Below are 22,610 nucleotides of genomic sequence, written 5' to 3' on the forward strand. Positions count from 1 at the left end.
ATTAGGGTTCTAGGGAAAAACCAAACATTATTGTTCTGCTAAAGGAACAATAACAATGAAATGACTCCCAATGGCATACTGCTATATCCATAGATCAGTGCCTTCCTCAACCCTCATTAGTGAAGCTGCTTCTTGCAGTAGATGGTAATTAAGAGAGACCCATAACTTGACAATGTGCAGAGACCGAGAGACCATGGAACATGCAGTCCTTAACTGGATGTTTTCAGCATGGCCCTCCCCTCAGGGATAAGGGAACTGTGTGGGAAAAGAGGTGGAAATACTGTTAAGAACAAGAGGGGCTGGATGACACTAAGGAAGCAGTATCTTTCAGGCACAAAGGACTGACATACATATGAACTCACCTGCATAGGTTTAAGCCAGACAGGGTCGTCCCAGCACTGAGATGGCAATGTAGCCACGAGCTCCCACCCCAAACCAAGAAGTTATCTCTAATAGACATCTACTTGAAAAGGAAAAATAATTTTTCTTCATTGGAGTCTCACTGGGAATATAAACCACACTTAATGATAGGCCCCATGCCCAGCAGTAGACATACAACACAAAATGAACTTGGTGGTATTTTTGTAGCTTTTATCTCATATTGCTTTGTCTAGGCTTTTTTCTTTCTTTCTTTTTTCTTTTTTGTCCTACTGTTTTTTTGCTTGTGTATTATGGTTTCCAATTTTGTGTTTGTATTCTCTCTCTGTGTGTGTTTTTCTTATGTTTTTACTTTGTTGTTTTTCTTTTTTTTTTTTTAATTCTAGTTTTCTTTTTTTGTTCCTGTTTTTGTTTTTTAACTAGAAAAAGAAGGCATGGAATTGGGTGGGTAGAAAAGACCTGGGAAGACTTGGGGGAGGAAAAACTATGATCAGAATATGTTGTTTAAAAAATATTTCAATCTAAAAAATTAGTGATCATACACAGTGTTTCTCAGGTAGCCACACCAGAATGACAGGACTATACTGTGGAACCCCACAGCACTCTGGGAAGGATAAAACACAGGCTTGAGGAACAGACTAGTGTATCGCCCACAAGGGTAAGGTGGCATCACAGACCCCATCATTTATAATGATCAAGTACTGAGTTATGGAGTAATGGGCACTCCCTCAAGACAGCTCTTACATGTAAGCTATGCCTTGAAGAGTGTTCTGTCAAGTCATGGATGCTACAGTATGATCACTGTTCAATGACAGAAAGTTCTGAAAGGACAGAGGAGCACTTCCGCAGGGTGGGGAATGGGTCTACCCAGAAGAGTGTCACCCTCCACTACACAAAGACCTGTCCTACAGGAGAAGCCTGGGTATACTGACCTGTAAGCTATATAGAGAGCTCTCAGAAATGGCAGCCCCTACTCTGCCATGCTCCCCTTAGTCTTCCTCGCATCCTGAACATGTGTGAAACAATGGAAACAGGAGGCTGTTATCTTATTCTCTGCTGCCTCTCACACTTACACCCTGAGAACAAGGTCTTGGCCACTGTGGAATGCAACTCACTAGGCTGAGTAACTCTCAAATTCACTCTGGAGACAGAAGGCCACAAAAGGCTGGGTGATAACAGATGTGTGCCTGTAGCAGCCTGACAAGACTCTTCAACAGATCTACCTTAATGCAGTGGATTCACTGTTCATTGTTTGTCACCTACAGTCAGCAAGAAGTGTGAGTGTAGACTCATAATATCAAGAGATACTATGGGAGACGTATATACCTATGAGTTTTACCACAGCATATTGCTACAATTGATCTGTTTTATAACTGCAAATAATCTCTTACTATGCCCAACTTATAAACTAAATATGATCATAGTTATACACATCCAGAAAAAGCATAACATGTATAGACTCCTGTACTTTCAGTCAGAGATCCCCTGGGGACTTAAAGTACATCTCCCTCAAAAATAGCTACTGCATTAACAAGTAGACCCTCTTTTGGCCATCAGGCTATGCTCACAGCATAGAAAGCCAGAAGGGAATGAAAACCGCACTACAGATTCTATGTGAGGTAGCAGGATGTAGGAAGCAAGCACCCTGGGAACAAGGCCAGGGCCAGCAAACAACAGGCCTTCTAGGGCAAGTTTTCCCCATGGAACATTGAACTTGTTTAGCTGCTTATTTTCTTTCAATTTAAGTGTAATATACATAGCAACTATGGGTTTTTTAAAGTAGGCTAATGCCAAAAAATAAATATGCCCTCAAGGCTATTGCCCCAGATGACTTCTGACTTCTGAGTTCTCTTTCTGCTCTTTTGGTCTGTGGTTTTATGAATGGTGGCTTGTTATGCAGACTCAGGTCAGAAAGTGGGTGGGCCATGACCTCAGAGATAGGCTCATAGGGGGCTAGGAGTGCAAATGTACCTTGAGTCCTGACCACAACCCCAGGGCAAGCCCCCATATTATAAAATCATCATGCCCACAGGCACACGAAAGCAGCAACAGAGTTCTTCCGTGACAAGCCCAACCTATTCACGAAGGATGCTGTTTTTCCCTTTGATCTCCATAAAAAATGTACAATGAAATAAAACTTTATACTGAATATATTAGGGTAGTTCACTAATTACGAGAATCTTGGAAGAAAAACCTTAAGAAAAGGCAATATTTTATTTAATAAAAAAAGCTATTCAGACTTCTATTTATCTAGTTTAAATTTTCATTTCTTACATTAGGTTTATTTATACACCATGTAGAGCTCTGAAAAAAATTATTAACAAAAAGGAGGCATTCTCATGTGTAAAAAATAACTGTAGGTATTAAAATAACAAAATCAATAATATGCTAATAATAATATATGAATAATAATAATATGCTGACTCTGACTTTCTAACAGCATAAATCCTAACAACTAAAATGCTTTTCTCTAAAACTACCAGAAAAGGATTTATATGCTCCAGCTAAGGAGCAACTAGTACCTAGACTATCACCACATGGGCTGCTGTTCTGGGCATCATCGATGACTATGCTTACTGCCCTAGACTTGATGCTTTTGGATTCGGAGCTGTGTCACCTTCTCATTCAACGATACTTCCTTACCCACAGCAGCCTGTTAAAACAGCAGGAAAGAACATGCTATACAGGTAGATAGCCACAGGCTCAAGCTTCATATAGGAGCCAGGGATCTAGGAACAAGTTTGGAGTTCTTTTATCTGAACAGCAGGCAACCCATACTCACCTCGAAGAATGCTAGGTGGAATGAAGAAACACTACACAGACCCAGCCTGGACAAAGCCAAAGCATATTGCTATCACTCTAGCCCCAGCTCCTGACCCTCTGGCACTTACTCTAAACATGCAAGGAAACCCTCATATTCTTTGTCATCTCTAAGCAGTGGCATGTCCTGACATGCAGAACACCATAGTGCCCAACAACAAAAGGGGCTTGGTAATCAAAATCTCTGGGTTATGTTCTCTGAAATAAGAAGTGAAGACCAGGAAAGTTTCAGTCACAGACAGAAACTGCCACCGTGGAACCTATGCTCTGAAGAGATCCAGTACCTGTTCCAGAGGACATCATACCCAGAGGGTAAACCCACACAGAGTCACAGGTACCTGACTCAGGTTGGTGGTTGCTAATGTGAAAGCCAGAGCTAAAGGATACTGTCAGTGTCTTGGATGCTCTGTTACTTTCACAATGGTGGTAGTTGTCTTATTTATTTTCCCTCTGCTATGTCTCTTAATAGCACTATGAGCAGAAAATTTTCTTCTCTTTACCTTTGTCTTCTAACATTTCTACAATTCACAGAGAATCCCTCTATAGCCAGACCAGTCTCAGGATAAGAGGAAAGGCAGCATTTTTCTTCCTCCTTAGCACCTACTCAGACCCAGAGAAATGGATACTAGTGTGCATCTTCAGCTGTCTGGAGTCATAGTCTACTTACAACAGGAAGAATAGGGACAGAAATCTGAATGCTCACACCATGATTATACTAGCGCTATAAGAATTCTGGTCTGCCTTTGACAGAGAAACAGAGTAGAGAGCCTGATATCCATATAAGTTAATTTAACATTAAAAAACTAATTAGGAAGCTAAGTGTTCCAGGCCCACATAAAGAGGCAGCTTTTGCTTCATACTGTATTTGCTGGTCTGCAGAGAATAGTCAGGGGACAAGGACTACCCCAGGGCCTTGCCTCCACATTCCGGTACGAGGTACTCCCATATTGCCCCCTTCTCTTGCCCACAGGCTAGATGTGGGCCTGAAACTGCTCCCCAGATAAATAGCACATCTATACATAGCTGTTCTAAAACTACATTCTATGCCTGTGGTTATTTCCCTGCATGTCCTGCTTCAATAAAAAAAACAAGTTCTTAAGGACCAGACATTGCTGGCCCAACACAAACAAATTCAGTGAGAAAATATATGGAACAGCACAGTGATTTACCTGGCCATCTAACCTGCCTTCCAGTACACTGCCCAAGGCAACAGCCCAAAGCCACAAGCCCACGTCAGAGGTCTAAGGTAAGAACTGAGTGCCTAGCCATCTCCAACTCATGTTATGGTAGAGCCAGCATGGGAACCTTGGTCTGTGGGTGAGATGATGGGCAAGATTAAACACCCATGATGGAAATACACAGTGTAACAATCAATAATAAAGCATGTAGGAAATGACAGTAAAATACATAAAATATAATATGGACCTAAGGAGTATGATTTTTAAAAATCTGTCATGGCTACAGAAGTGACTAGGTGTATTCTCTACAAGGATGAAAGCCAGAGCCCCAGGCCCAACATAAAAACCAGATGGGCATGGCAGCCCACCTGTAATCCTAGTACACAGCAGGAGGCAGGATTCCTACAGCAAGCTGGCTATCAAGTACAAGGTGATCTGGAAGTTCCTGATATCTCCATGAGAGTACACCTGTATGTACATGCGCTCACACACAGGAACATAAATACACACACACAAACACACAATAAATAAATATTAAAAATAAAATACACCAACTTGGAGGTCTTAGAAAAAGAGGCAGGCGTTAGCTGATGGACAACACTGACAGTAGAGAAGCATGCTGTTTCTAGCCTTCTCACAGTACTAGAATGAATCCATCTCATTTTGAAACAAGATATGTAGAAATGGTTGTAATAATTTATCTGTAACAGTGGATACCAGGCCTTCCAACACCCATTGGCAGGTGTTATCAGCCCTGGGGTTTGTTCCTATACAGCTAGGGTATATATACATCTGTGTGAAGTGCTCTGTGCATCTAAAGCACCAGCACGAATATGGACCAATACCTGCTTCATGTAGGCATAGCACATGGTCTCTGCAACGCGTTTGCCCTCGTCATAGCAGGCTCGGGGTCCTATGGGATTCACATGGCCCCAGTAGTCCTCACTTTGAGGGTGGACCTCAGGATCTATGAGTAAACAGGAGAAAATGAGACTTAATTATTCTCCCTGACCTGGCCCTAAGTCCATTACTAGAAACAATGCCTATTTATGATGGGCCTAGGTATACATTTAAAAACAGAGAGAAATGCCAGTGAGGGAATCTCAGTATTCTGTGCCCCTCTTTCCTAAGTTTCAGGGAACTTGGTGCTCCCCCTACCTTCAGTTCACAGGTTAAATGCAGAAGGAAAAAGCATCATAATTTTGTCTTCCCTCTATTCCCTAAATTATTCATAACTTTCAGATTCTTATACAAACAATATAAAATATACATAGCTCTGTTTTATAAAGTATGTAACTAGAATAAAGCAGATACTCATAAAAAGGGTTTAAAACAACCTTTCTGTGGAGCATCAGTTTTTACACTGGGCTTCAATCAAACAAATCTGAGGCCCATGATGAAAACAACCCTGGGGCCCTGTACAGGGCATGTACCGGGGCACAGCATCCACAGGCAGACAGAACTTCCAAAACTTGCTTTTCTAATGCATAAATAAATCAATATTTTAAGATGTACCCAAGGAACAAACAACCAAATAACAAACTTTTTATTTAGCTCAAATGTATTTCTAGAGCATGAATTAATACCTATTTTATCTAGTGTACCAAGACCTACGTACATATGTGTGTGTGTGTGTGTGTGTGTGTGTCCAACAATGCTATAAAATGTATAAATCTCTCCCAAGAAATCTGGACAAAACTATATAGTTACTCTGCATTATAAACACACGGCGATTTATTATGCACATGGTTTGACACCAGACTTCTCAGGATAAGGGAGAGAAGCACATACAGATTAACCCTTGGCACATGCATCTGAGTCAGCCAAACCTTCAGGAAGCAGCTATGACCCTGCAGTCCTGTACAGTGCAGAGTAAAGCCTGATTTTGAGAGTGAAAACTTCCCCAGTAAGAGGCAAGTTACACATGAGAGAAGAGGTCTAAGGCAGACTCTCTGAAAAAGAAAACTAGGGATTTACATACACAAAGAGATGACCCTGATCAGGCTTTCTCCTTGCTTCTGAAAGGCCAGATCTCAGAGGAGATGGTCATATATTTCCGGCACTAAAGAAAGCCGAGCATAGTCATTCAGTCTTGGCACTATTCTGGGCTGGAATGACTAGGGAGCCAAGCTTCTCAAGAAGCTCCTTCACAAAATTACTTCAGGAAAACATGGGGCAAGGGTAGTGGGGGAGTTCTACAGAAGTAAAGGGTCAGGGTTGGAAAGTTGACTCAGTAAAGTACTCAAGTGCAAGGACCTGAGTTCTATCCCTAGAACTGACTAAAAAACAAAAAAGGCTGGGCACTGTGGTACCCACTTTGAAACCTGAGCATTGAGGAGGCAGAGACAGGTAAATTTCTAGGATCTGATGGCCAGCTGCCCTACCCTACCTGGTGAGCTCTAGACCTAGGCAAACAACACAGAAGAACTAGACTCCAAAGTTATTCTCTGCCCTTTACAAATATGTGTGTACCTGCAGGCACATAGAATACCTATATGTACTCATGCTCTTATCAGTGAGCATGTGTATTTTGCCACATATATAACAGTCTAGTAAAAATGATTCCCAAAGCCAGGTGCGGCAGTGAGCATCTATAATCTCAGCACTTGGAAAACTGTGGCAGGGGACAAGTGGAAGCCAACCTCGGCTACATAGCAAACTGGAGTCCAGCCTGGGGTGCATTCTGTTTCAAAGGACAAAACAAAACAAGGACAAGCCTCCCAGTCCTTGCCCTCCTCATAGCCATTTTGTGTTACTGCCAGGATAGGCAGAAGCTTCACAAAATTCAAGTGTTCTAGCAGCACTGGTGGAAAAAGTGCCAAACCACAGGAATCACACCACCCTCATTACTTACAACTTCCAAAGACAACAACTCTTAACAAATATACAAATAAAGGAAAAGTGTCACTGTGCCTTTTAGTCAGAGAATGGAGTTGGAGCTAAGGCACCTACTTTGTTTGCCCTTTTAATTACCCAGAACAATGGTAGTTACAACTACTTTCTGTAGAATTTCTGTTGCTATGTTATTTTTCTACTTGGTAAACTTACTTCAAATTTTACATCTTAACATCCTCATTTCCCTTGTCCAGAGGAATAATATAAAAAGAGAAAAAATATATCATGTCAGGGTCTGTATCAGCTAGGTGGTTTATCTACACCTTGAAGCCATTTGGCTTTGGATTGTGTAGGAAACAACATGAATTGAAAATCTAGCTCCCTCCTCATTTCTGACCCAAGTTCCTGGGTGTTGGATTGCTCAGGAGGGACCATAAAGGGGGTAGGTAGATAAAATGTGTCCTGGAGTTTACTGGCCCTATCCTCCAAAGGTTTGTTCAGCAATCTTTCTGTAACAGGTAAAGCAATGAGCACATGTCCATCACCAGCTAGCCCTCAGATCACCCTACAGGTTGTTGACGGCCAAGCATGAAGCATTCACTGAAGAATAATGAGCCAGCAAAAGGGACAAAAGCAACTTCATGTTGGCAATCTCTGAGATGCTTTCAGAGCAAATTGGAAAATATCCACTTCTATCGAACCATAAATACCTCATCATTATTGGAGAGCTGACTAGACCCAGGCCTAGCAGTAAAAAAGAAGCTGTGTCAACAGGTTGAGCCTTCCAAGTGAAATCCTAAACTCTGACCTCTCCCCTTGCCTATGACAAGATACAAACAGCCCCATGGATCAGTGGGCACCTTTCAGGGGCCCCACCACTTACCTCCATATACCTCAGATGTAGAGGCCAGGAGCAGACGGGCACCCACACGCTTTGCCAGTCCTGCAGAAAGTGTACATATCATCAGAAAAACTGTAAGCTTACACATGCAGGACATTTGTGTGTGTGTGTAATTTAAGCAATGTCTTAGTCCTCCAAGTGCCTTAGTATCCAACAAATTATCTATTCCTGATACATGTGGCATGAACACGTGAAAAAAACGCCAACAAGAGAACTGCAAATGGGCCCTTTAAAAGAGCAGCATTTAGGTAAAAAGTAGGAGCTACAAGTAGAAACAGACCCAGATTCTGCTAAGCATAGTGTAATTCCAAGCAGCTCTACAGAGACTCTATGATCCAAAAATGCTACCTCATATGATTGTTTTGTTGTTTTTTTTTTTTTTTTAATTGAAAAAGAATTTTCATTCATGCAACTATTCTCATAAGGGTTTCCCCTTCCCCAACTCCCTGGGGAGTGATAGAACCATGGAAGACTGGTTACTACAATACCGACAAAAATTAAAACAATACTGTGAAACTACTGAACAGCACTTGCAGAGAGATAGAGAAGGGTGCAAACACTACAATCAAACTAGCAGACTATCCAACCACAGAACTGAGCAAGTTTCAATCACCAGTGTTCATACTCAACATCAATCCAAAAATCTTAAACAAAAATAGTTGGTATCTGTGCACTGTTATGAGGCGCATAATTAACTTGTACCACCCTGCTTCATCCTGCCCATCGTGTGAATTACCCATTTGTCCCTTTGTCAAGCATGTTCTTGTGGTATATTCTAGTTAGTCACTGTCCACATCAAGGACTGACTGTGCTGGCATCACAAAAATTGTGTTTAAGTTAAGAACTTAGTAATATCCCAAAGATCCTAGAGCAGTAATGTTCCATGACTCAATGTCAGCAAGAAGCCAGGAAGTTCTTCCTTCAGGTAAAAAGTGGATGTTCTCAATTCAAAAAGAAAAATAATGATGCCAAGGGTGAAAAGAGCTATACTAAGAACGAATTTTATACTGGGGTAGATGTGAAGGAAAAGAAACACATACTACCTTTGCTGGAGTAAAAGCTAAGCACACAGGGTTCAAGTGCTGACTCAAGATGGAAAAGACAGAAGTTACAGGATTTGGTACAATCTGAGTTTAAGAAATCACAGGGGTCTTGGAACATGCATTATAGATGGGAGGTCCCACTACTGTGCACTCTTGGGATCTCTTAAAATATTTCCACAAAAGGGGGGGGGGGAGACAACTTACTGACCCAACATGTTTAGTGTTCCAATTGTATTAGTTTTCAGTGTCTTGATGGGGTTGTACATGTAGTTTGGAGGGGAGGCTGGAGATGCTAGATGATATATCTGGTCAACTATAAGAGGCAAAAGAAAAGCGTATTATTGCCAAGAAAAATGTTTTTGTTTTTAAATCATGAACTCTTAGGCACTACAGTGTAAAGCAGCAGTGCCAGTTTGTCTTATGCTGAAATTCTACTTACTAATATATTGTTCTGTTTAGAAACTAGTCACATTCTTAACAACTTCAAACAAAGCAAACAATAATAATAAATCATAAATAAACTTATTTTAAAATAATTCTTTAGAACATGTATGATTACAGCACTTATTGAAGAAAGTAAATCTACACTAATGATATGAACATGCTTATCTACTTTCATAGAAAGAATTCAATCTCCATTGAATATTGCTACTGTGGGGCATCAGTACCTTTAATACTTATCAGAGTTGATGGAGATTCTAATTTCAGACTTATCAATGCTGAGAATATCACTTCATGTAAATGTGCAGTACAAACAGTAGAGTGTGCTTAGGACATTTCAGAAAATTTTGGAACCTCTGGACTGACTCCAACTCAAAATTTATATAAATATATGTACCTACATATAACTGTATATATAACTTATATATAACTATATATAACTGTATATAAACATACATAACTATATACACACACATTTAACACATTGAGCAACCCACAAAGCAATTTTTAAAATTAAACATCCTAATATAATACAACCTACAATATTTGGTAATTCTGCACTAGGGGCAGAAAAGTACATACCTTCGGTTTCTATAAAAGTAGAAGACTGAACCGTTAAAAAAACAGTTCATAGCATACAGTAGTCTTAAATCTGAGCACTGGCTTACATTACACTGCAAGAACTGTACCACACATGCAATGCAATGTGCATGCTGTGTGTTCTTATTAAGGTCACAGTGAGACTGCAGAATGAAACATGGGCAAACACTGCCAGAAATACCTCAGATTCATTACAAATTTGCTGTTTCATTTGTTTTGTTTTGTTTTTTAATTTGTTTGGTTGGGTTTGGTTTGGGGGGGTGATTATTTTTTTGGTTTTTGGCAGGGTTTCATGTAGTTCAGGATTCTGATCCTCTTACCTCTAACTCCCAAGTGCCTGGAATACCAATGTGTACCTCAGCTACAGAAAAAATAAAAGTCAGCCTGGGCTGTGTAAGACCCTGTCTTAAGAGGCCGGTGCCAGGGGAACCAAAAGGGAGCATGTGTCTTGTGAGTCCACAGCACTTCTCTGACATTGAACAGAAGTCATGAAGCTATAAACTGCCCTCCTTCCCATTACTCCGGCCATCCTTCTTCAAGGATCACCCTGATGCCAGTTTGTATGGGAAACTTCCTGCTGCCCCTAGTCAGAAATAATGCCTCTTGTGGCTGCCCACTCATGACTTTAACCATCAACTGATCTGTCCAGCATTCAACAACTACTTGGGCACTGTAGTTTGTTTTGCCACCTCCACACAGTAGTGACCTCAGAACACAAATGCAGAGTCCCAAGCCCCTCTGCGGGGATCAGCACAATCCCTGGTGGGTCTAGAAATGGTCAACAGAAAACAAATAGCCCTCCACAGTGTTTCAGCCCAGGACCCTGGGAATAGTACAGAGTTAAGAGAGTGGTGATAAGACACAAACTGGGTCTTTCCCCCACTCCCCAAAAGCTAGTCTATCTGGTTTGTTTTTCTGCCACATGACACGTTAGCCCTCCTGATTTTCCTGGAAAAAAGAGGGGTGTCCCGTACAGCTACATCAGGACTTCTGCTTAAGCATGACTCAGATGCAGTGGCCTAATTAAGGAGAATATGAAAACTGCTTGAAAACCCAGATTCTACACAGGCCACTTCCCTGTACAAATATATTCTGCCTCTCACACAGTCTGTAGTACCCCTGCTCCTATCCTAAAAAGGATATTGTGCAGACTCTGTTGACTTATTTAATCCACTGAGGAATTATGAAGAGGAGAGGGAAACTTCAGAGTAGGGAAAACAAGTACAAATGTGAGCTGCCACATGCAATATTAATAGCTGGCTCTGGAATGTAAATGAAGCTACAAAGTTAAAAATGTTCAACGTCCAGAGAAAAAGCATGAGAACATGTCAGCTGTGAGTTCAAAGCACAGTAAAAATTAGCATGACACTCAGGTTGGAAGTGGAGAGGAATGGTCCTCCAATTCTTCCACTGAATCTGCTGTTCTGTGGTATCTCTGGATATGGGCTGCCAGCGAGGCTGCCCTGACCTTTGCATTTAAAAAGCTATGATTTGTGATCTTAGCTAGGAAAAAGAACCTGGAGAAAAAACCTTGAAAGACCTCAAGGCAGACCATCAGGTCTGCTCCCAAAGGCAGGCATTTGGGTATATGCTAGGAAGAATAGAACAGGAAGGCACTGAGATTTGCCAGAGGATGGAGAAAATAAGTAGCACCAGAAAGAAACTTCCTGCTTGTCCTATGGATGGAAAAAGAAACACTGTTCCTCTCGAAGAACTCCTGAGAGAACCCAGAGCCATTTTCAGAAGCCACCAGAGAAATTAGGCATTTTCTTCCCCAGAGACAAATCCTCATGCAACCAACTACAGAATAACATGCTCCTCTTGATTGTGCTGGAGATGTTGCTGTCCCAGGTAGCATTAGGGTTCCTCTGGGATAGTGCCCATCCCAAAGAACAGCACTGGTACACACTAGATAAGGACTGCACCATGACAATGAAGGCTGATATCTCTAGGAGTCTCTCATGAATATGTGCATAAAGAATGATCTGTAAGATTCTCTGTTTTACATTCCAAGTCAAAGACCTGGCAGAAATCCAGTCAGCCTCATTACCAAAGGTTCTACATCCACAAATTAAACCAACCATAGGTCAAAACTATCCCCAGGACTGCTATATACTGAACACATGAAGCCTTTTTCTGTCATGATTCAACTAAAGCAACTGCTTCATAGCAATCATGGTGCATATGATACTAAGTGCCAATTGGGTGTACATAGCTTCTGTGTGGGACCTGAGAATCTGTGGATGCTGTATCTATTGAGATCTGGAACCATCCTTTATGGGCACTGTCTTAGCTAAGGTTTTTATGGCTATATAAATCATGACCAAAAGCAACTCAGGGAGGACAGATTTATTTCAGCTTACACTTCCACATTACAGTCCATTATCGAAGGAAATCAGGTCAAAAATTCAACACAGGAACCTGGAGAGAGGAACTGATACTGAGGCCATGGTGGAACAGTGCTTAACTGGCTTGCTTTCTTATAGCATCCAGACCACTAGCCCAGGGGTGATGCTGCCCACAATAAGATGGGCCTCCAACATTAATGACCAATCAAGAATGTCCCCACAGGCTTGCCCAAAGGCTAATCTGGTGGAGCATTTTTCTCAAGTGAGGTTCCTCCTTCTCAAGCTGACAAAAAAAACAACTAGCATAGGCACTTAGGGAGGACTGTTCCGGGTGTGTTCCACAGTGTAGACCCAGACTTATCCTTGACAGCAGCATTTACACTGAGAAAGAGAATTCCAGGAAATGTACAACCTTTCACATTCCTCTCAGCAAAATGGAAGAGCGGGATTGAGCCTTGATTCCTATCAAACAGAACTTTATATGAGGGTTGTATATGCCAAAGGCCTGGCTCAGACTTGTGCTGGGACTTTTCAGGGCTCTCTTCTTTATGTGTCCACAATTCTCTGCATGAAGGTCTCTGTTGCAAATTAAACAGAAAGGACCTCTGAGATTTACTGTCTCAGTATATATTTACACTTGGGTATAAAAATCAAAGTTGAAACATTAATTCATAAATTATAATTAATTAAAATATTCTCATGAGCACAACATGTCCCTAATGCTTACATTACCAAAGACCCAAGACCCTCTGCAAACAATTTCTCAACCCCACTTTTCAACCCTCAGTGCCCATGAGAGGTAGCCTGGTCTCTCACTTCCTCTTCCAATGTCCTTCCCATGGCCTCTCCCAGCATTTAAGTGTTTGGTAAGAGATTGTTGTGGCTTGATGTAAATGAGGATAACTGCCCCTGTCACATGAGCTTGACAAGCAACAGTGTTGATATTAAATGCTGCCAATCACTCTCATCCCTTCTCTTCTGTGCTCTTTCATATGCGCTGCTGCTTTCTGAATACTGCAGAAGTGCTACTCTCTACATCTGTGTTTATACAGATTCTGGAAAACCAAAATGGAAGAGCTTCCAGCAAAGTGCAAGCTCTTTGTCTCAGGAGCCTAAACAAGAGTTCTAAAATAACTATTGCAAAGGCACATAAGATGGCTTTCTGAAGCAGGTTTCTGACAGCTTTAATTGCCAACAATCTAACACCCAACAAAGAGAATAAGACTGTACTATGTCCATGCAATTGGACTTTGTAACACTGAAGTGAGAGAAGTGTTTTTGTAGAGAGATCTGGTAAGACTAAACAACAAAACACTAAGCACCTGCTTTAAAATATTAAGTAGCTTTCTGTGCCTGACATAGAACAGCCTGTGGGAGAAAATGAGGTGGAGGACTATATCACAGGCTGCTTTCTGAAGAAAGGAGAGGCACAAAATATCCATTTATATTAGCTGGTCACTAACACACACTCCCAATGAAAAACATTATCCACATTAGTTTCCAGAGTCCAGTCAGGACTAGAAATGTAAGAGACTGTTTACAGCACTTATTTTTAATTTTGCACAAATGAGAACTATGTAATTTCACTGCCCATTACACCTACTTTTAGGAGAATGGTTGGATGCTAACATCAATAGATTCACTTCTGAAATGAGAATTCAGGGTTTTTTTCTTTGGTTTTTAATAGGTTCCCAAATTTCCTTTAACATATATACTTTATTTTCATCACTAGGAAAATAATTAAATAAAATAAAAAATATTTATCTCCCATTTAGTTCTTTATTACACATAAACAAGAAACTAAATTTTTATTTAATCCAATAAACTTGTATGTTTGTTGCATGTAGGTACACAAACATGAATATGTAGGTAAGTTGTTTTTGTGCCAGAGCAGGTCCTAGCATAGCAGGTCCTTAGCCTAGCATGCTGTCTAAGCTAAGCTGCCCAGACAGTGAGCTTTGGAGATCCACCTGTCTCCACCCCTAATCCTGGGGGCAGAAACATATGACTCACACCAATCCCTCAAGTTTGCAGAATAAATTCACTGAACTACCTTCCCAGTTCCAGTTAACTGCCCATGTCATGAAGATAAGGGTCATTCATCTTTGAGACACAGGCTTCCCAAATTATCTTTCTGCCATGGACTCCTTGTTTGCTTTCAGTCTCATAACACTGCATCATGTGATTTCTGGGCTTGTGCAGTATTTTATGGAACAAGAAATGATCAATCTTGCAGAATGTTGCAGGTGAGCTTGTAAAGAACATGTTTTCTGGTGCTGTTAGATAAAGCAGGTATTATCTGCCAGAAGATCGAGATGGAAATGGAAGGAACAAAACTACCAAATCCTGGAAGAATAATAAGTTTGGCATCCAGGCTTTAAGCTACAGGGTGGAGAAATAGCTTCAGTTGTCCCAATCTGAATGACAATGATAGGCTCTCAATAGTCTCCACAGAGTACTAGAGAGATGTTGATCATTTCTGTGACCCCTCTTCAGGCTAGTAGCCATGAGTTATGCCCCTCTCACTGGCTTCCATGGTTTCTGCAGGTCTTCTTCACCCAGGCTCCCTACCGTAATATTTCTCTTGTTGTCTTTCAGGTACATTGATGATTCTGAGAGGATGCCTAGACTATCCAACATAAGTCTGTATTTTGCACACAGTTGGTTCATAGCCTTTGAGGCAACAGCAGAAAACCTTCTAGAAGTGTCCTGTTGCACCTAGAAGTGAGACCTGGTATAAGCAACTTCAGAACTCCTACCGCTAGGATGTAGCAAGCATTTCCTCAACTGACCCACAGCCACCCACAAGGAAGCCCGGAGGGAGAGTAGATCACCTGATCCACTTTGTAAGAACTATAGTCCAATTCCAAGATGAGCCAATCCTAGGCCAATTAAACAAGTAAATGCTTTAAAATACTAGGGAGGAGGTGCATTAGCCAACAAAAACCACCATGACTTTTTTAAAACACTGGGTTACATCACATGATCCTACCATCTTGAGATGTCATCACTTTAAAAAAAAAAAAAAATAGAGCAATGGGTAAAGAAACCCCTGAGACTGAATTAAAATGTTAAGATTTTAATGAACTGAAAGGCTACAGAGAACTGGGGGAAAATGCTAAATCTCCACCCACAATTAAAAGTCCTGCTCTGCCGCTGAGTTCATGTCGAAGACAGTCCCTGTTCCCATTACAAGGGCACCCACTTAGACACTGAGCTGCCATGGGATACATCTGAGCATGGGTTCTAGGTGACCTTCATGCATGGTCCTTGCTTGGAGTATCAGTTTCACAAAGGACCCCTGTGCCCAGATTTTTCGGTTCTGTTGCTCTCCTTGTGGAGCTCCTGTTCCCTCCAAATCTTTCTTATCTCCCCTTCTTAAATGGTTTTTAAGAATAGATAATGGAAAAAAAGTAACCCATACCACAACATTTTTCTCAGGTTATTGTTTGAGAATTTTATACATATAGTATGTTTTGATCAAATATTCCTCTTTCTCTCTCACTTGGAATTTCTTTTCTGTCTCCCCTAGTTTTCCCTCTAAACTTTATATGCTCTTTTTAAAAAATTTTCTTTCTTTTTTTTGTTGAGATTATAATACAATCACATCATTTACTTCTTCTGCTTCCTCCCTCTAAATCTTCTCATATGCCTCTCCTGATCTCTTTCAAACTTGGGGATTATTTTTTTATTAACTGTTGTCACATACATGTTCATGTATCTACAAATACATCTACATTCATATAAATTCCCCAAAATAAATATAGCCTGCTCAGTCTGTTAAAAAAAAAAAAAAAAAGTCCTGCTCTGAAGAACTTGTGCTAAAAAACAAACAGAAAAAGAAACTATCTGGAATTCTTTTATTTTTTATTTTTTTCCACAGACTAGTGTCTCACTATATATACTCTAAGCTGGCTTCAAACTGGCAATCCTCCTGCCTCAGCTTTCTTGGTACTACAATTACATGAGTGTGCAACCAGGTCTGGCTGGCAATTTGGATTTTTTTAGTAAATGGCATGTTAGAATGCACTGCTAACATGTTTGCACTGAGCCCCTGGTTTTGCATGAAACATCTTTTTCTAAAGACAGTTCTCAATGTAGAAGTGAGAGATACCAAACCACCAAACCCTGTCAGATCCAAAGAAAACTGGTCCAGTCCCCAAATTCTATAAGGCAGAAAGGACAAATGGCTACGTGTGGTGCCTATTAACATACCAAAGCACATGCTGGCCTCCAGGCTCCCTCAGTCCAAGCTGGCACCTAGATCTTCTAACCTTAAACTCCTCAGGAGCTCACTGGCTACTCCACCCTTACTACTGGTTCTCCTTATAACCCTGCTGTTTCGGCTATGACCTGTCTCCCTGTTCCCCCTTGCCCCTGTCTGTTTGTATTCTCCTAACACCCCCACTCTGTCCCCTACCCACCCCTTGTTTTGCTCCTGACTTTCTCATGGCCAGATCCAGTCTGCTGGCCATGTTTAGTCTACTACTTTTTCCTGCTCTGAACTCTTCCAAATGCCTCTGGCTGTTCTCTTTTTTATATCGACAATAGAAAACCCCTTGACCAGTCATGTTGTCAGTTTATACATGAAGGAGAGGCAGTGTCATTTGTATGACTCATATTTAGACTGTTGTGCCAAGATAAAATTCTAACAAAGGTATTTATGGTATTTATGAAAAACACACAGGAGGTCCTTAAGTAAAATTACATAAATGCAGGCTAGTGGTGGTAGCACACGCCTTTAATCCCAGCACTTGGGAAACCGAGGCAGACAAATCTCTTTGAGTTCTTAGCCAGTTTGGCCTACAGAGTGAGCTCCAGGACAGCCGTGGCTACACAGAGAAACCCTGTCTCAAAACAAACAAACAAACAAACAAACAAACAAAAAATACATATTATACACCCTTAAAATACTTTGTCACAATAAGAAATGTGAAGCCTTCACTGTACAGTCAGTGGTGGTGATGGTAGTGCTGGTGGTATGGGTGGGTGTTGGCTCCAACAACTGAAGCAGGACTCTATTGACTGTGGCAGGCTCCAGCTAGGTCTGGCTGGCAATTTGGATACCATATTGGATAGCCAGCATGTGCTTTGATATGTTAATAGGCACCACACGTAGCCATTTGTCCTTTCTGCCTTATAGAATTTGGGGACTGGACCAGTTTTCTTTGGAAAAAACTGTTAGATAAACAAGAGCATCATGCTAGGTCCCCAAGTGGCAGTTCTCACCAGTATACCATGGAGACTTCAGAGGAAGCTTTCAATGTTATCTAAGCCCCTGAACTTGTTTAGGCTGATAGATGTGATTGATATGCCATAACTAAGGGGTAAAACACCAGATGTTCACTTTCACACAGTTCTATTCTGAGCACAAGGTTCTGGCAGGCCATGTGCAAAGACTCCAATGCCAAGTCCTTCCTTTTTCAGTCTGGGGTGTCTCAATGGTACTCTGCCTGGATCTTCAAAGGCCCTTTTCTCCAAGTGTCTGTGTCCTTCTTGATTTCTACTATAAGAATAGCCCCCATGGAAACTGAGAGCCAGACTATGATTCTCATTCACCTATGAGAAGACCCACTTTTCATAGAAGGGCTCATTTACAACTTCTGCAGGTTATGACCAAATCTTCTGCACAGCTACCACTCTCACCTACTATTGTCCCAACATAACTTTCTAAAGTGGCCAGGTTCCTGAAGTCTTTATACATTTAAAACTGAAATCTTATTACTCAAAAGCTATAATAGGAGCTCTATCACTGCATCAAAATACAAAAGATAATTAGCTTGTAAGAGAAAAGGGCTATTTTGGCTGACAATTCTGGAAGTTATAATCTAAAATTAGGTGGCTTTATGAATTGAGACCTCTGGGAAGGGGCCACAGCAACAGCACAATCATACAGTGAGACAAAATATTTTATTATAAATCCTGGAAAGAGAATGGGATAGGTCCCACAATCCCCTTTAAGAGTATACCCTGAGGATGCCTAAATCTCACTCAGAAGGGGAAACAGAATAGACAGCAGAAGTGGCTGAAGAGAGGAAACAAGGTAGGAGAGGGAGCACAGAGAGAAGTGAGGGTGGAGACCAGACCTGGGGAGGGGGCAGGACAGAGGAGAGAGGGCCTACAGGGAGAAGAGAAACCATAAATGGGGGCATCTCTATGATAAGCTGAAGACCTAAGACAGGGTAAAATATGGTGGTGACTCCAGCTGAGACTCCTAGTAGCAGGGGTCATGAAGACTGAAGACGACACCCTCTAACTAGACAGGACTCCCAGTGGAGGAAAGGGATCACCAACCCACCCACAAAAACTTTGACCCAAAGTTTACCCTGCCTACAAGACATGCAGAGATAAACATAGAACAGAGATTGTAAGAATATTGAACCAATGCTTGTCCCAACCTAAGACCTACCTCATGGGAGAGAGCTTACCCCTGACACTATTAACAATATTCTGATGCTCATAGACAGAAACCTAACATAGCTGTCCTCTGAGAGGCTCCACCCATCGGTGGATCAAAACAGATGCTGAGACTCACAGCCAAACATTGGGAAAAATATAGGGAGTCTTGTGGAAAGGTGTGAAGAAGGATAGAAGGACCTAGAAGTGACAGGAGCTCCACAACAAGACCAACAGAACCAACTCAAATAACCAGGGCCCAGAGGGGGTTGCAGAGACTGAAGCACCAACCAAGGACCATGCATAGACTGGACCTAGGCCCCCTAGGCCCCATATACAGATGTAGCAAATGGACAACTCAGACTACATGTGGGTGCTCAAGTAAGGGGAGTGGGAGACTGTCTTTGACATAGACTCTGTTGCCTGCTTTCTGATCACTTCCCACTGTTTGGGCCAGTCCAGATGTGACTTGATGAGCTAGGGTGGGGAAGGGCTCCTCTTATCTGAGGGATAGGGGAGAGGAATGGGAAAAGAGGGAGGGAGGGTAGAATCAGGAGGAGAGGAAGGAGGGGGCTAAGACTGGGATGGAGAGTGAATAAATATTTTTTAAAAAAAACTGAGAATGCACCTGACAACCTGAGGCAGTGATTCTTAATCTTCTTAATGTTGTGACCCTTTAACACAGTTTGTCGTGTTTTCGTGACCCACAACCATAAAATTATTTTTGTTGCTACTCAAAAATATAATTGTGCTACTGTTATAAATCATAATATAAATATCTGATGAGCTTAAGCGACCCCTATAAAAGGGTCTTTCAATCCCCAAAGGGGTTGAAAACCACTAACCTCAGGGCTTCTATATCCCACCCATCCCAAAGGACCACAACACTTAGCAATATAATCACTCTAGAAACAAAGCATTATAGATGGAGCTTTGGTCCATCTATACTTTTTAGTATCTTATAGGAAGTTTTACAATAGCCAACTTCCTATAAGATACTAAAAGTAACAACATGTGAGCATCAGGCAACAGCCTTATCAGAGATGTTGTCTTAGTTCACTCAGCATACTGTAATGAAATGTCATACACTGCTAGTTTATAAATAAAAGAAATCTATTTCTACACTAGAAGCTGGGAAGTCAGAGAGAGTGGTGTCTGAAGTCACCCTGAAATCTGGGAAGGACTCACTTCTTGGTTCATAAATGGTATCTTCTCACTGTATCTCACTGTGTTCGAAGGGTGAGGGGGTACTTTGGATTATAAGGGTGCTAATCATGAGCTGACTATTTCCCAAAGGTCCCATTTCCCAACACCTTGCCCTAGGAATTAGAAGTTCAACATGCAACATTTAGACCATAATGCTATGCACCACACAGGTGCTGCTTCCATAGACCAATTTCAAGGCTTAGAAAAATCACATAACAGTGGAAAGGCATTCATCTAGCAATAACCATTCTTCTTATGGAAACTAGGGTAGCACCTTATATATGATAAAAACACTCAAAAAATAAAATGTGACAACAATCACCTTCAATGTAGAGAGGTTCCACCACATCATGGTTAATCAGCTCGAAGTTCTCATGGCCAATCCAGTGTTCCACATTTCTCTTCCTGCCTGTGAAGAAGTTGTCTACCACGGTTACCTCATGGCCATCCATCATGAGTTTGTCAGTCAGATGGGAGCCCACAAAGCCCGCACCTCCAGTGATCTGTAATGGGACATCCCCCAAAAAACAGTGATGACAGATGACATGGAGACACATCTTTGGCACAGACACAACTAAAAATCTGGTAGCGGGTAAGGTGTAAAAAGGAAAGGTGTTATGGCAGCATCTTGACATATTCATTCCACAGCAAAGAAGCTTTGCTTCCTGAACACTGTCAGCTATATTCAACCATGACAAAATTCAAGGAATAGAACAAAAACCTACAGCTACTCAGTTCAAAACATCTCTATCAGCAGAGTTGTACAATACAAAAACTGGCTTTGTAACAGAAATACTGACCATCCCCCAATAGCTTCCTTCCCGTATCTTCAAGGTCCATATCCATTGATTCAATGGATCTGGACTGAAAATGTAGTGTGGACTGTGGGGGCTATATCTGAACTGAAAACATGCATTTTTCTTTACATCTTTCCCTGAATGATAATTTAAAGTGCAGAAGGCGAGGTGCAGGAACCCTTAGATTCTGTTACCCATGAGGACTTAGAAACCAACCTTATAGGTATAGACGGACAGTGGTACATAGCTAGAAAACCACCACTGCTAATGTTTAGAATCACTCTCTTAAAGTGTACAGCAAAGTACACAGGACCTGGCAACTACCAAAAATGTATGATATTTTAGTTATACTTTTTAAAAATGTCATGCAAACTAGCATCTTCCCAATTATTTCTAAGAACAAGTGAGAAGCACAGATGTTCATATAGAGGAAAGATATAAGTGATGGTCTACTATCTGGTTACATTTGAGTAGGAACAGAAACACAAAGGCTGCAGCTCTCCAGAGTCAATGAGGCATTAAAGGGGCCAGCAAAGGAGGCCAGCAGCAACACGCTTCCTAAATCCTAATCACCACAGATGTGCCATTATGTTTGAAAATATTCTGAAAATGAAAAGAATCCATTCAAATTGAATGTGACCATGGGGGAGGAGGGAGAACACAAGATGGCTTCTTTCTGAGCAGAAAATGGAATATGGGAATGTAAAGCAGCAGCTCAGGAGGAAGGTAGTAATGGCAGCCACTACCCTGTCCTGTTCTTTCTTTTCACTTGAACTTCAGTTTACCTATGTTTCCTACAATCTTAGTACTGGGTAGGCTGAGATAGAAGAGTCAAAAGTTACAGAGCAGCATGGGCAACGTGAGTTGAGGTGAGTTGAGATGAGGTGATATAAAATATGAAGTTTTCCTTCTCTCTAGCTACTCTTTCAACCTGAAAGAGTTATCAGTAAGAAAACCCAATTCTCTCTACAATAAAAAGTAGACAAATGACTAGATACATGGTTTTAAAAGATTCACTATCTACAAATCTCTTGTTCCACTAACATCTCATGGAGTACATGATGCTGGCCACAGGTAAGAGGGCCAAACAACCTAGGACAGATACCAAGAAGATTAGTCATCATACACGAACTAGCCATTTTCTATGCTCTGAAAATACAGTGGCTGAGTGCAAGTTTCAAGGCAAGCTTCCCTCAGATTAAGGACATTTTTTGCATCCCTCTGCTTTAGAGGAAAATGGACACCAGAGAAGCTGAGATTGTCAAAATAATCTTAGATAATCACTCACTAGTCTGAAAGAACTTTCCTCATACCAACCCTGAAGTCACAAGCTCACACACCATACATCACTGCACCCAGCCTGCATTTCCTACTGTTGTGATTTGGATGCTGTTTTCAGAAGCTATTAGTGTAGCACAGGAGAACCCAATTATTTCTCAGGAGATGTTATCATAAAAGAGCAAGGGCTTCTTGTCTTGCCATGTCTCTCTGGTCCCCACATGCTCCTGCTGTGACGTCTTGCTGTGATAGAAGCACCAAGAGCATCAAGAAATGGTCAGCCTCTCAAACTAGGAGCTAAATAAGACTTTTTTTATTATTATTACTATTATTATTATTATTATTATTATTATTATTATTATTATTATTATTATTATTATTATTATTAT

At 41.2% G+C, this 22,610-nt stretch overlaps 1 protein-coding gene across 3 annotated transcripts in view; it reads right to left on the reverse strand.

The window, feature by feature from the left end:
• The window catches only part of Uxs1 (UDP-glucuronate decarboxylase 1), an 82,492-nt gene that overhangs the window by 19,073 nt on the left and 40,809 nt on the right, over nucleotides 1-22,610 (reverse strand). For all 3 annotated transcript variants that reach the window (XM_055607816.1, XM_055607807.1, XM_055607826.1), the window contains exons 6-9: nucleotides 20,469-20,649; nucleotides 9,364-9,468; nucleotides 8,095-8,154; nucleotides 5,222-5,343 (exon numbers count right to left, since the gene is read on the reverse strand). In XM_055607816.1, coding sequence (XP_055463791.1) covers nucleotides 5,222-5,343; nucleotides 8,095-8,154; nucleotides 9,364-9,468; nucleotides 20,469-20,649 — 468 coding nt within the window. The remainder of the gene's footprint in view (nucleotides 1-5,221; nucleotides 5,344-8,094; nucleotides 8,155-9,363; nucleotides 9,469-20,468; nucleotides 20,650-22,610) is intronic.

The sequence above is a fragment of the Psammomys obesus genome, unplaced genomic scaffold, assembly GCF_907164565.1.
Source record: "Psammomys obesus unplaced genomic scaffold, mPsaObe1.curated_primary_1811, whole genome shotgun sequence".
NCBI lineage: Eukaryota > Metazoa > Chordata > Mammalia > Rodentia > Muridae > Psammomys > Psammomys obesus.